This window comes from Salvia miltiorrhiza, chromosome 3 (genome assembly GCF_028751815.1).
Source record: "Salvia miltiorrhiza cultivar Shanhuang (shh) chromosome 3, IMPLAD_Smil_shh, whole genome shotgun sequence".
Classification (NCBI taxonomy): domain Eukaryota; kingdom Viridiplantae; phylum Streptophyta; class Magnoliopsida; order Lamiales; family Lamiaceae; genus Salvia; species Salvia miltiorrhiza.
This window is the reverse complement of record NC_080389.1, coordinates 11999194-12013482: the sequence shown is the minus strand read 5'-3', so window position 1 is coordinate 12013482 and position 14289 is coordinate 11999194. Positions and strand designations below refer to the sequence as shown.

Below are 14289 nucleotides of genomic sequence, written 5' to 3'. Positions count from 1 at the left end.
TAACCTGAAAATTTTCTAATCCTGAGGTTTGCAGAAATAAAGCCCAAAAAGTTCGCTTTTAAAATCTTAAAGTGTAGAACTGTATGTATAAATTGTTTGTGTGTATATCTAGACAAAGTTTAGAGGCTGATCTCAGATTGCAAGGCATAAGTAGGAATTTAGGTAATTTATGATATGCATGAAATTGACGGCGTTTGCTAGATGCAAATGGGGGCTGAATCTATTCTTTAATTACCAAAGTGATTTGCTCATGCACTCATGCTTTAGGTTTGTTTGCTAGATGTATAACAAAGCTCGTTGATTTGTTTCAGTTTTACAGTCTATGGATCAGGATGCTAGAAAGGAGCTCACACCACTAAAATTGAGAGCAAAGGCAGCAAACATAATTTTGGAAGAAATGTGTAGAATACATAATATGGCCCTCCACTTATAGACATAACTTCAATGAGCTGACGAATGCTTATTCCAATATTTTATTGGGTTTGATGGATACATTTTCAATGTAGGATGATAAAGAATATTTGAAATTAATGAATGACATTTTTATTATTTGTGTATATATTTAAAATTATTTATTATGATTTTTTAGATTTAATAAAATATTTATTTGAAATTTAAGTATAATTGCAAAATTAAAATAAAAAATTAAAAAATTCAACGAATAGACGATGGATGCATGCGCGTTGTCTATTAGCTTATAGACAACATGCGCATGCACGTCGTCTATTACGTGTCGTCTATTAGCTGATAGACGACGCGCATGCGCATGTTGTCTATTAGCTGATAGACGACGCGCAGCGCATGCGCATGTTGTCTATTAGCTGATAGACAACGCGCGTGCGCATGTTGTCTATTAGCGCCCTCAAATAGACTACACCTACATACATGACATGCGATTTTCAAATAGATGACACGCTTCGCATGTTGTCTATTAGCATTTTTCTTGTAGTGACACCACGAGCAAGGAGTTTGGGCGAGATATATGAGGATACTGAAAGGTTAGAAGATCTTACCTTATTTTGCCTATTTGCTGATTGTGAGCCTGTTAGCTTTGAAGAAGCAGTAGATAGTGAAAATTGGCGAGTCGCGATGGATGAAGAGATCAAAGCCATAAAGAAGAATGATACATGGGAGCTCGTGACACTACCAAAAGGGCACAAGGCCATTAGAGTCAAGTGGGTGTATAAAGTTAAGAAGAATTCCAAGGGTGAAGTTGAAAGATATAAAGCAAGGCTCGTCGTGAAAGGATATAGTCAAAAAGCTGGAATCGATTATGATGAGGTATTTGCTCCTGTCGCTCGCTTAGAAACTATCAGACTAATACTCTCTCTTGCAGCCCAAAATAGATGGAAGATTTATCAAATGGATGTCAAGTCAGCCTTCTTGAATGGGTATATAGATAAAGAAGTCTATATCAAGCAGCCAATGGGCTACGAGGTAAAAGGGCAAGAAGATAAAGTCTTGAAGTTAAAGAAGGCCCTATACGGACTAAAGCAAGCACCAAGGGCATGGAATAGCAGGATCGATAAGTACTTGGAGGAGAATGGTTTCACCAAATGCCCTCACGAGCATGCTCTCTACGTGAAAGTCAATGGAGGAGATGTCTTAATTGTGTGCTTGTATGTAGATGATTTGATTTTCACAGGAAATAATCCAAAGATGATTGAGGAGTTCAAGAAGGCCATGTCAAAGGAGTTCGAGATGACAGACATTGGGCTGATGGCATACTACCTCGGCGTGGAAGTCAAGCAACTCGAAGATGGGATCTTCATCACACAAGAACGATACGCCAAGGAAATCCTCAAGAAGTTCAAGATGGAGGGCTGCAAAGCAATCAACACGCCAGTGGAATGCGGGATCAAATTATCCAAGAACGATAAAGGAAGAAAAGTTGACCCGACATTATTCAAGAGCTTGGTTGGAAGTTTACGGTACTTAACTTGCACAAGGCCGGATATTCTTTATGCGACAGGACTCGTGAGTCGCTATATGGAGAATCCAACCACTACGCATTTTAAGGCGGCAAAGAGAATTCTCCGCTACCTCAAAGGTACGCTCAACTACGGCCTATTCTACTCAAGTACTAATCAATATAATCTTGTCGGGTATAGTGATAGTGACTGGGCCGGAGACAATGATGATCGCAAAAGTACAAGCGGATTCGTATTTTTCATGGGAGATACTGCTTTCACCTGGATGTCGAAGAAGCAACCCATAGTCACGCTCTCAACATGTGAAGCTGAATATGTGGCTGCCACATCCAGTGTTTGCCATGCAGTTTGGCTCAGAAGCTTATTAATGGAGCTCAGATGGCCACAAAAGGAGCCAACAACTATTTGCGTGGATAACAAGTCGGCGATCGCGCTATCCAAAAATCCAGTGTTTCATAATCGAAGCAAGCATATTGACACCCGCTTCCACTACATCAGAGAATGCATTGCAAAAAAGGAGGTTCAAGTGGAGTATGTAAAATCACAGGATCAAGTTGCCGACATTTTTACCAAGCCACTCAAGTTCGAGGACTTTGCCAAGTTTAGAAATTTGCTCGGAATGATAAATCAAGTTTAAGGGGGGATGTTGAAATATAAACTTGATTTAGGAGAAGATATTTTGCTAGGAAATATCTAGAATAAATATATTTTGTATAAACAAAAGAAAAAGAGAGAATATCCTAGAATCTCCTAGCTAGCTAAAGTGCACGTGTGGAATTAGGAAATAAAATTAGAAGATCAATCTAGAAGAACTAATTAAAACCACAAGTTGAAGTCGGTGATCTAGTAATCACCGACATAATACTTCTATAAATATGTATTGTGCTCCATTAGTTGAAGTGCGAAGAAATAAAATTAAGTTGGAAGCTTTGAAATCAATTTCTTTATTTTCTTTCTAATACACGTCCACACCACTTTACACATTTTCAAAAACTAAATCCTCCATCATTATAAATCCTCCCACATATATATAACATCTATATTTCCAACACAACTACTTTATTAAAACGCGTGTCATTAACAAATGATTACTTTTTATAAGGATGGAGGGAGTATATAATATATATTATAAACTAAATGGATCCATGAATCAGATCTAAATCTAAAAAATCACAATCTTGATCCAGATCCAAAATTGAGAGCGTTGGCCCAGTTCCATGTAGAATGTCGATCGGGTCTTATTTAGTAAGGTCCAAATTTAAAAAATGGATCAAAATCCGTGAATCTGGATAAACTACATGATTCATTGCCATCCCTAATTACACCTTCTAATGTTAAATATTTTTTACAGTTATTTTTATGTAAGTAATTATTTGAGTATCCCCTCCGCGGAATGAGATTCAGTGTACCACACTTTATGTCCCACTTTTAATTTTATTTATTTTGTTATATATTTTTTCTTCAATTTCAATTTTGTATGCTTTAGTTTAATTTTGTGATTATTAACTAGGGCTTATTCCATCAATATATGGTATATAATTATTTTTTATCTTTTAATTTCACTTTTATTAGTTAATAATAGGTTGATAAATTCAAAGTCATGGTATATACTTTTTAAAAAAATTATTTTTTTAAAATAAAAATTAAATATAATTTATAGTATTATAATAAATTTTATTTTTATAAAAAATATTTTTTAAATAATAGATATAAATATGGGACACAGTGACACACACAAAATTGTAAAACACTGGATCTCATCCCGTTTTCCCAATTATAAATATAGACCTCATGCATACAAATCTAAACACGAAGCAAACCCCACCCAAAAATTCTAAGAGATACAGAAAAAATGTCATCATCTTCAAATTTCTTCAAATCGCAACAACGATCTCAAGACTTCAAAGAGTTCATCTCCACTCTACCCAGAGAAAAAGGATTCTCAAAACACTCTCTCTACCGCTATCATTATCAAGGTTTCTGGTACGTGGACGTCCTTCTCGAAGCTGTGATTTCATGCCAAGAACATTTCCAAGCGGAAGATTCCGACGTCTTCGTCGCCTCCACTCCGAAATGCGGCACCACGTGGCTGAAGGCGATCGCCTTCGCCCTACTTAACCGGAGGCGGCAGCCTCCCACCTCCAGAGACCACCCCCTCCTCTCCAGCAACCCTCACGACCTCGTGCCCTTCCTCGAGACAGGCTTCTACGGCAGCCGCAAAGCCCTCGACATCGCCTCGTTCCCCTCCCCGCGCCTCCTCTCCACGCACGTGCCCCATTCCTCCCTGCCGAAGTTGATGAGGAGCGGCTCCAAGTGCAAGATCGTGTACGTGGCGAGGGACCCAAAGGACGCCTTGGTGTCGGAGTGGCACTTCTTGGCCAAGGCGTGGGTGCTGGAGAGGACGATGGCGGAGGCGTTCGAGCAATTTTGCGAGGGATTGAACATGTATGGGCCCTTTTGGGATCATGTTCTTGGATATTGGAAGCAGAGCTTGGAAAACCCTGAGAGGGTTTTGTTCCTCAAGTACGAGGATATGAAGGCGAGGCCGGCTGTGGAGGTGCGCCGCGTGGCGGAGTTCCTCGGCTGCGCCTTCTCCGCGGAGGAGGAGGAAGCTGGGGAGGTTGATCGGATCGTGGAACTGTGTAGCTTTGAAGCTCTCAGTGGATTGGAAGTGAACAAGAAGGGGAAGCAAGAGGTGACTGGTATAGATAAGAGTGCTTTCTTTCGTCGAGGAGAGGTCGGGGATTGGAAGAATCATTTATCGCCGGAGATGGCGAAGAAGATTGATCGGATTGTTGAAGAGAAGTTTTCTGGGTCCGGATTATTCCTATAAATATAATCCTCCTTTCATACATTGTTGATCTAGTGATATCGTGGTTAATGTTCGAGCTAGTTCAGGGTTAGGTGAACTTTAAGTTTTCCTTTTCATTCATAATAAAATAAAAATAATTGAATATTTATTCATTTAGAGGCACACTTGCATGTATCTAAAATCTTAATTTAATATATAATCCTCCAAAATTAAATACACGAGTTTTATAATATTTTCCATATTATGGCCGACCATATATAATATGACCAAACATCTTTTCCCAAAATATATAACTACAAAATAATCAAGAGATTGGGACATTATTAATATATTTCTAAATTAAAGTAGTGCCGATTTTTTTACTTTTTTTTTAAAGAACTAATTAATCACGCTAGCTAGTTCAAATATATATGTCAAGTTGTTTGTAGAAAAATGGTGAGTAAAAGGAAGGGGAAAACAGAAAATACAAACTATCATAAAACCAACAAACAAAACATATATATGCAGATGATTGCAGACAGCCTGCAGGCTCATGGCTTGAATAATAGGTAAAAACCTTAAAGTCAAGCGTTGACTATTCAACCATCTCAGCTATATATATATATCCCAAAGACTCAAAGTAGATTATTTAAATTGGATGGGGAGTATTAGAGTTATATATTAATTAGTATCATAAATCTAAACGGCATAGGATCAACATTATCTAATGTATCAAATTTGATGTTTCACTTTTATTTTGCTTTTTTTTTATTACTAATTTCAATTTTATATGCTTTACTTCAATTTGTAATTATTAATTATATTTTTTTCAATTTAATTAAGATGTATAATTTTTTTATTTAATTTTACTTTTATTATTTAATAATTTTTTTATTAGGGATACTATGATAAATCTAAATGTTAGTGTTAGTTATGATTAATTAATTGTATTATGAGTGGAGAAAAAAGACAACTATGTGATAGAATATATAAGTAAATAGGTTGATATATTAGGGAAAATAAGTTGTTGGTCGATATAGTGTCTATAAATGAAATGAACTACTCCCTCCGTCCACGAAATGAGTACCCATTTGTGGACGGCACGGGTTTTAAGAAATGTATGGAGTGTAGTGTAAATAGTTTAAGGGTCCCACTTTTTGAGTGTATAAATTAAAGAGATGTGTGGGTTACACTTGCCAAAAAGGGAAATGGGTACTCATTTCGTGGACGGACGAAAAAGGAAATATGGGTACTCATTTCGTGGACGGAGGGAGTACTTTTTTTTGCACCTACCAAATGAAAAAAATGAACTATTTTATAAAAAATATTTTGAAAATAATAGATATAATAATTGATACACAAAAAATTATGAGTTAATATATAAAAGTGTCCACTTTCATATTGTAAAATTAAAATCTAGCCTATGAAATAAAAATATTAAAAAATGACCAGTTTTTGAGCAAAAAGTCAAAAATACCCCTAATAATAAAAATTAAAAAAATGGCCTATTTCATCTCCTCTCTTTCACGGTTCCACTCTCCCTCTCCCTCTCCCTCCCTCCCTCTCTCTCTCTCTCTCTCTCAATTTCGGAAATTGCAGCGCCTCCTCCGGCAAAATCTGCCGCCACCGTCGCCGTGTGTCCACTTTCCGACGCCGACCTCCGCGCCACCGCCTACGAGATCTTCATCCTCGCCAACCTCTCTCCTCCGCCTAATCTGAAAACCGTCATTGCTGCTCTCGAGATTTCTCGAAGAGGAAATCATAGGCAGTCTGGAAATCGGCGCGAGCGAGCCTACCGCTGCTCGAGCTACCTCCGCGCCGATCGGAGATGGCGCTAGGGCTTCTGGTGTCAGAATTGAGCGAGGATCCATGGAAAGGGAAGCTGATCACGTTCAATGAGAAACCTAAGCTGCAAATTGTGAAAGAAAAATTGTTGAAAAGGAAAATTAAATTCATGAAATTGATGGATTGGGGAATGAACACCGATTTCCAGAAGATGTTTGACGTGTTGCTGAAAGTGGCGGTGGAGGGGAATTTGAAAGAGTAGATGATAAAGCGGCTGTTTGTATTCAGCGATATGGAGTTCAACGAGGCGTCGGCGAATCTGTGGGAGACGTATTACGATGCGATCGTGAGGAAGTTTGGGGAGAATGGATTCAGAGAGTGCGTGCGGGAGATTGTGTTTTGAAATCTGAGGGATAATTGTACTGGAAATCGTTTTGGTAATTATAATTGATGTTTTCCTCATGAATGTTGTGACGAAATTTAAGAAAAATCACATCTGAATTCATATGGGGGAAATGATTAATATAGGGTGCTGCATTCATCCCAAAGGCATTGTATTATACGCCAAAGAGTCAAACTTCATCCCCATTCTCTAATGGATAATTGTTATTTATGGTTTAAAATTTATGTTTTTGAATTCACGACCAAATCTATAAATTCACAAATTAATGTTCTTAAATTCACAACCAAATTTATGAATTCACAATTTAATGTTCTTGAATTCACGACCACATTTATGAATTCACAACAAAATCTAAAAATTCACAATCAAAATAAATTACAGTTTTAATTGTGAATTCAAACTTTAAAAATTCAAATTCACAACTACTTGAATTAACAACCAAAATAAAGTATAGTTGTGAATTCGACTGATTGTGAATTCACAACCAACATAAATCTGGTTGTGAATTAAATTTTGGTTGTGAGTTCGTTTGTTGTGAATTCACAACCAAAAAATTCTAGTTGTGAATTAAATTTTGGTTGTGAATTCGACTGGTTGTGAATTAAATTTTGGCTGTAAATTCACCAAAAAATTCAGGTTGTGAATTCGACTGGTTGTGAATTGCGGGATTTTTTAAAGGGGTGATGTAAAGTGGATATTTTTTTAATTTTTAATGTGGAAGGGTATTTTGGTAACAGTGGCCATTTTTTAATATTTTTATCTTAGTGGCCAATTTTTAATTTTACAATATGAAAGTGGCCATTTTAAAAATCCACTCAAAAATTATCATAGGCCGGATCCCATCTGCACAATTAATTAGCGCTAATCCAAAGCCACATTACTAGTTTATCCCATATGCATCGTGCTTATCCAAGAACTTCATAGTGTGCATGCGCAGTTGAATGTGCTCATTATAATTATTATTACGATAAAACTAGTTAATTAAATACTAGTAGTGGCAATCTGAAGCCACAGATTTCCAACGTTCATCCTCACAAGTCACAATTAGTTAGTGCTAATCCCAAGTCACGTTTCCAGATTAAGCGTGCTTGACTTAGAGCACAACTAAGATGAGTGATCGATTGGGAAGTTCGTCTAATGTATGCAGTACTGTATAAATACAAAAATACTTGTATGGAATAAATAAATAAATAAATAATTAATTAATTAAACAAAATAAATAATAACATAAAAACATAAATTTTAAAAAAATTACCGGCGGCACAAACACTGTCGCTAATCACCGGTGGCCAACCGCCGTCGGCCGCCTGTAACACTTCGTCAGTCCGGTGATGGTCGCCACCGCTATCCGGTGAACATTACCGGCGGCGGTGGCGCCGCCACTAATCACCGGCAAACGCCGCCGGTAATCCCGATTTTTTTTGTAGTGAGCGGTCTCGCCATCTTCTGCCCTACCTCAGTCCTTTTCTTGAGCTTACTCTTCAAGTCGCTCAAGGTGTCACTGCACCTAGCACGTGCCTTTTGCTCTCAAACATATTCTTTCTGTTAAAAAAAATAGTTAAATTAATATATATAACATTTTAACAATATATAATGATAAATTTATAGTGTTAATATATAAGAGTACCCACTTTTATATAGCAAAAATAAATTTTACCCACTCAAATAAAAACATAAAAAAATACCCACTTTTTGTGTTAAAGGACTAAATTACCCTTCTATATAAATGGGCAAACCCTAGCCTCCTCTCATTCTCTCATTTCTCTCTCTCTCTCTCTCTCTCTCTCTCTCTCTCTCTCTCTCTCTCTCTCTCTCTCTCTACACGCTCTCTCTCTTCTCTCTCTTACTCTCGATTTCTCTCTTCCAAGCGGCGCCGCCGCATGCTCCCACGGCCACCGCTAACTCCGTCGCCCACGACAAGGCCAGCAGCAGAGCAACCGACCCCGGCGGCGGCGCATCCGCCGTCTCCGCTTCTCCGATCTCAGCCGGCGCCGATTTCTCTCTCTCTCTCTCTCTCTCTCTCTCGATCTCTTTGTAAATCAGCCGGCGCCGTGATCCTCCTCCACAACCAGCTGCGCTTCAACCTCGTCGCCAATCCCCAGCATAACAGCTGTTGCTGTTGTTGATTCAACTTCGCCGATTTCCTTGCACGCCGCCGCGGCCAACCTTGACGGTCCTGCGCTCACGATCAGCAGCCCCACCACCACCCGCGGCGCCGCCTTGCTGCGGTAGGGTCGTGCGCTACCTTCCCCTCCAACTCCCTCAGATAATCAGTATCCATGACCGATTGAATTTCTAAATTAAAACCTAATTTCAATTTAATTAAAACCTAATTTTCGATTGTGAGAGAGAGGGAGAATTGGGGGAGAGTTGATTGTTGATGATGAGAGAGAGATGAGAATGATCGGGATGGAGACTTTAGTTGAATTAAATTTGAGTTTAATCGAAAATATATATAAGTAACGAAGAAATTCATGAAAATCGCGCAATTTTGTACAAATGTTCTTGAATTCACAACTGAATTATCGGCATTGGTTGTGAATTCACAATTGAAATAGTGTTGATTGTGAATTCAAATTTTATTGGTTGTGAATTAGCAACTTGAAATTAATAGTGTTGGTTGTGAATTCACAACTCGAAATAATGTTGGTTGTGAATTCACGCGAATTCACAACCAACACTTGTTATTCACAACCAATACTTGAATTCAGTTGTGAATTCGAGTTGAATTCACAACCAGTGAACAGTGGGTATTTGTAAAAGTTTTATATGTAAGGGTAAAATGGTAAATGTGGGTATTTTTTAAAGTTTTTATATTAGTGAGTAAAATTTATTTATACTATATAAAAGTGGCTATTTTCAAAATCCATTCAAATTTATATGTACTAGAAATCACCTATATATATATAGTATTTAATAAATGGGTAGGGGCAGGCAGAGTGGGACTGAGAAAATGAATAAAAGAAGCACATCGACCCATATCCGTCGGATCCTATTTCTGGTAAGATTCCGATCCAAAAAATGGATCTGAACCAAATCAAAACTTAGATCCTTAATAGTATTAAATATTTTTTCTACGTTTGCTTTTATGTAATTATTTTGTCGCACCCTAAATATAAAATCTTAGTTCTACGACTCAACTCCTGTTTTAAGGTAGCTATCCCAATTCCCAGTTATTATATATATATAGATTATTATAGACCTCATGCATACAAACCTAAACACGATATAAACCCCACCCAGAAATTCTAAGATATCCAGCAAAATGTCATCATCATCTTCAAAATCCTTCCAACCGCCACAGCTATCCCAAGACTTCAAAGAGTTCCTCTCCACTCTACCAGGAAAAAAAGTATTCGCGGATGACCCTCTCTACCGCTATCATTATCAAGGTTTCTGGTACATCGATGCCATTCTCGAAGCTGTAATTGCATGCCAGGAACATTTCCAAGCGGAGGATTCCGACGTCTTCGTCGCCTCCGCTCCTAAATGCGGCACGGCCTGGCTGAAGGCGATTGCCTTCAGCCTACTTAACCGGAGACGGCACACTGTCACCTCCGGAGACCACCCCCTCCTCACCTGCAACCCTCACGACCTCGTGCCCTTCCTCGAGATAGGCCTCTACGGCAGCATCAAAGCCCTCGACATCGCCTCGTTCCCCTCCCCACGCCTCCTCGCCACCCACATTCCCCATTCCTCCCTGCCGGACTCGATCAGGAGCGGCTCAAACTGCAAGATCCTGTACGTGGCGAGGGACCCCAAGGACGCCTTCGTGTCGGCGTGGCACTACTTGGCTACCGTGGGCTTGGTGAGCCCGACGGTGGCGGAGGCGTTTGAGAATTTCTGCGAGGGATTGAGTGGCTATGGGCCCTTTTGGGATCATGTTCTTGGATATTGGAAGCAGAGCTTGGAAAACCCTGAGAGGGTTTTGTTCCTCAAGTACGAGGATATGAAGGCGAGGCCGGCCGTGGAGGTGCGCCGCGTGGCGGAGTTCCTCGGCTGCCCCTTCTCCGCCGAGGAGGAGGAAGCTGGGGAGGTTGATCGGATCGTGGAACTGTGTAGCTTTGAAGGTCTCAGAGGTTTGGAAGTGAACAAGAAGGGGAAGCTAGAGGCGACTCGTGTGGATAATAGTGCTTTCTTTCGTCGAGGAGAGGTCGGAGATTGGAAGAATTATTTATCGCCGGAGATGGCGGAGAGGATTGATCGGATTGTTGAAGAGAAGTTTTGTGGGTCGGGATTATTCCTATAAATATAATCCTCCTTTCATACATTGGTGATCTAGTGCTATCGTAGTTAATCTTTAGAGATTAGCTAAAGCTCTCATGTTCGAGCTAGTCCATGGTATATCGTGAACTTTAAATATTCTTTTTCATTCATAATAAAATAAAAATAGTTCAATATTTATTCATTTAGAGGCACACTTGCATGTATCTAAATCTACATTAATACTCTCTACCCTCCATTGAGTCCATCCCACAAATAATTTTTTATATTTCCTTTTGGGACGTCTCTCAAAAAGCATCATATTCATTTTGAGATATCCACAGACTAATAATATTTTATTTGTTCTTACTTTTCAACTTTTCACCGTACTTAATACTAATTACTCCATCCGTCCACAAAAGTAGTCAATTTTTGTCATTTTGGGATATCCACGAAAATTAGTCCCTTTCCAGTTTTGGAAACTATCTATCATATGGTGAGCTCTATTCTCTACTCACAATACAATTAACGTAGAGGCCTTTAGCCCCTGAAGTACTTAATTACCTCCAATTAAGCCCTCTGCTCTAACGGAGAGTTAACACCGTTAACTATTTTTATTTTTATTTTGTTGGTGGTGGAACCCACACCTTTTTCTTCACCAAGCTCGTCGGAAACCTAATCTACCTTTTCATCCTTCTCCCCCACAGCCGCTCCTTCTCTCTCTCTGATACAACCCGCCGAAAACTGTGCAATACTATAATATAGCATCGCCAATAAGTTTTTTTTTCTTTCTAAAAACAGTTCTTCTTTCTAAATATGGTTTTCCCCTTTTAGCACCATTCTTTCTCTCTCACTCTGACTCACTCTAGCACACTGAGAGGGTGTACTTTTACAAAAAAACTATGCTTCTCTATATGATTTCATAGTGGAATGGCCGTGCTCTTTCTGATTGAGATTTCATATTCGATAAGTTGATTGAGCTGGAAGGTGATTTGTACGTGCTGGAAGGTGATTGGTGCTGACGGGGCAGAGCTGAGGCTAGGGTTCAATTCCGTATTTTGTCTTCCGCTGTTGCACTAGCTCTTATTTGTCTTTTGTTTCTCCAACTTAAGACTTTTATGTTAAATTCTGAATTATGTTCTTATCGAGCTTAAACTCTCAACTTCTAGCTTATGTTATTTAACGTTGGTTATCGGAAGCATGAAACCGAACTTGTGATCCTAAGGCTTAGAATGTTGTTGATTGATTAGTATCACTTGATTTTGTCTTTCTTCACTCAAAGGGCGTTCCCCGACTTTTTATCCTATTATTTGAATCCCACAAGGTTCTTTCCTTGTTTATTTCTATGATTTTAGTCGCACCTCGATTATAGTTTATTCCTTCAAGAATTGGGGTGTGACAGTTTTTTCACTAGAATGTATGAAAATTAAAATTTTACTTATTTTTTAGAGTGAACTTAAAAAATGTCCAAATTGAAATAGTAAAAATAATAAATTGGTCCTTAAGATTAAAAAAAACATAAAAATTAATCTTACTTACCATTTTACCCTTCACATAAAAAACTTAAAATTGTTCATTAATATTTTACTTGTGAATTCGAGTTTTTGAGCTAGAATTCACAACCAAGACCATTTTAGTTGTGAATTGAAGGCTTTGTTTGTAGCTTTAAAACTCGAATTCACAATTTATTTTTGAGTTCTGAATTCTAATTTCAAAATTCGAAGTCACAACCTTAGTTGTGAATTGTAGCTTTATAACTTGAATTCACAACTAATCTATTTTCGGAGTTGTGAATTATAGTTTTAAAACTCGAATTCACAACCAAGACTATTCCTAGTCGTGAATTATAGTTTTAAAACATGAATTCTCAATTAATCTATATTCAAGTTGTGAATTCTAGTTTTAAAATTTGAATTTATAACCATGAGAACTAGTTGCGAATTTGAGCTTTATCGAATTCACAACCACACTAGTGATTCAGTTGTGAATTCAACAAGCTGGTTGTGAATTTAAGAACATTGATAACACAAACTCACCTTGTAACAATTTTGGAAAGTTTCCCCAATTTCTGGTGATCATCTCTCTCACATTCTTAAACGCTATAAAATTGATCATCATCTCTCTTATCTCAAGTTGTGTATCTCACCATCAAAATCTCAATACGCAGTGCTGTATTAAGCTCTAGTTCTAGTATCCATCACCGTGAGCAGCGCGAAGTTCACTCTAGCAACGATGGGAGCCAACCAATTTACGAAGCTCGATCGACCACCAATCCACCAATTTACAAAAAAAGGTTAATTTTTAAGTTATTTTTTTAATCCTAATGGACATTTTTTAAAGTAATAAGAATTAATGAATATTTTGATACATTTGACTTTTTTTTTCTTCTTCTTATATATATACTAGAAATTTTGCACCGCGTAGGATGCTGTGTTTCCATAATTGCTCCGTGAATTATGGGACCAATAACGACGTTGGTCACGATTGTAATACATTTAGGAGTATTTAATTTGTACAGCTAGGAGCAACAATCTACATAATACAATTTATATATAAACTATTTAAGTATCCTTTAAGACATTATGCGTTATATATACATAGCGCATTAAACCAAAAACTGCATCGAGGCATATACAATGTACATACAAAAGGTAACCTCAAAATGCTAGTAGAATGTCACCAACACGGTGTAATAGAGCCAAAAGTCATAGCTAGAGAATTGTACAAAGTACATACAAAAGTTGCTTCAAAGTCTCATAAAATCTTTCACTTCATTAGTCAATATTCTTCGCTTGATTGTTCTGCCACTCCTTGACTTGAGTGTTGGTGTTTGTGGGACTCTTTTGCCTAAAAGTTGATGATAATATTAACAAAATCAGTTAATGACAAACATAATGTATTTGCATAATATCCTATATCATTGATGATTTGATTTAGAACTATTCACACCGTTGTCTCATGTAGAATTCTAACCTTTATTATGCTGAATAACCACTTCGCTAAGTTGGTGGGATGAATCAGATATGCTTTGTATCTTGTCTTTTAAGATATTAGACTTCATTTTCTTCGCCTTCTTTGCTGATAATGTTGCACAGAAACTCTCATCAATCATACGAGAACACACATTAAAGATTAAGTGTTTATATAATGACAATAGTTAGTTTTTCTCTAGTTTT

The 14289-nt window shown here is 37.8% G+C and overlaps 2 protein-coding genes and 2 long non-coding RNA genes across 4 annotated transcripts; 3 read left to right on the top strand and 1 right to left on the bottom strand.

The window, feature by feature from the left end:
• Positions 1-115: 115 nt before the first annotated feature.
• Positions 116-551, top strand: LOC131017693 (uncharacterized). The gene is made up of 2 exons (XR_009099789.1): positions 116-162; positions 312-551. It is a non-coding gene; the product is annotated as an uncharacterized LOC131017693 (long non-coding RNA).
• A 3195-nt stretch (positions 552-3746) lies between these two features.
• Positions 3747-4893, top strand: LOC131017586 (cytosolic sulfotransferase 5-like). The gene has a single exon (XM_057946392.1). It carries the CDS (start codon positions 3784-3786, stop codon positions 4762-4764), a length of 981 nt encoding a protein of 326 aa, XP_057802375.1. The 5' UTR covers positions 3747-3783; the 3' UTR covers positions 4765-4893.
• A 1208-nt stretch (positions 4894-6101) lies between these two features.
• On the bottom strand, positions 6102-7143 carry LOC131017681 (uncharacterized). Its single transcript, XR_009099778.1, has 2 exons — positions 6728-7143; positions 6102-6631 (listed from the first exon to the last, which is right to left on the bottom strand). It is a non-coding gene; the product is annotated as an uncharacterized LOC131017681 (long non-coding RNA).
• Positions 7144-10128: 2985 nt separating this feature from the next.
• LOC131017585 (cytosolic sulfotransferase 5-like) lies at positions 10129-11193 on the top strand. The gene has a single exon (XM_057946391.1). It carries the CDS (start codon positions 10176-10178, stop codon positions 11157-11159), a length of 984 nt encoding a protein of 327 aa, XP_057802374.1. The 5' UTR covers positions 10129-10175; the 3' UTR covers positions 11160-11193.
• The last annotated feature ends 3096 nt before the right edge of the window (positions 11194-14289 follow it).

Excerpts from the sequence above, each read along its gene's own strand:
- LOC131017585 (XM_057946391.1), top strand. The coding sequence starts at position 10,176 with ATGTCATCATCATCTTCAAAATCCTTCCAACCGCCACAGCTATCCCAA.
- LOC131017586 (XM_057946392.1), top strand. The coding sequence starts at position 3,784 with ATGTCATCATCTTCAAATTTCTTCAAATCGCAACAACGATCTCAAGAC.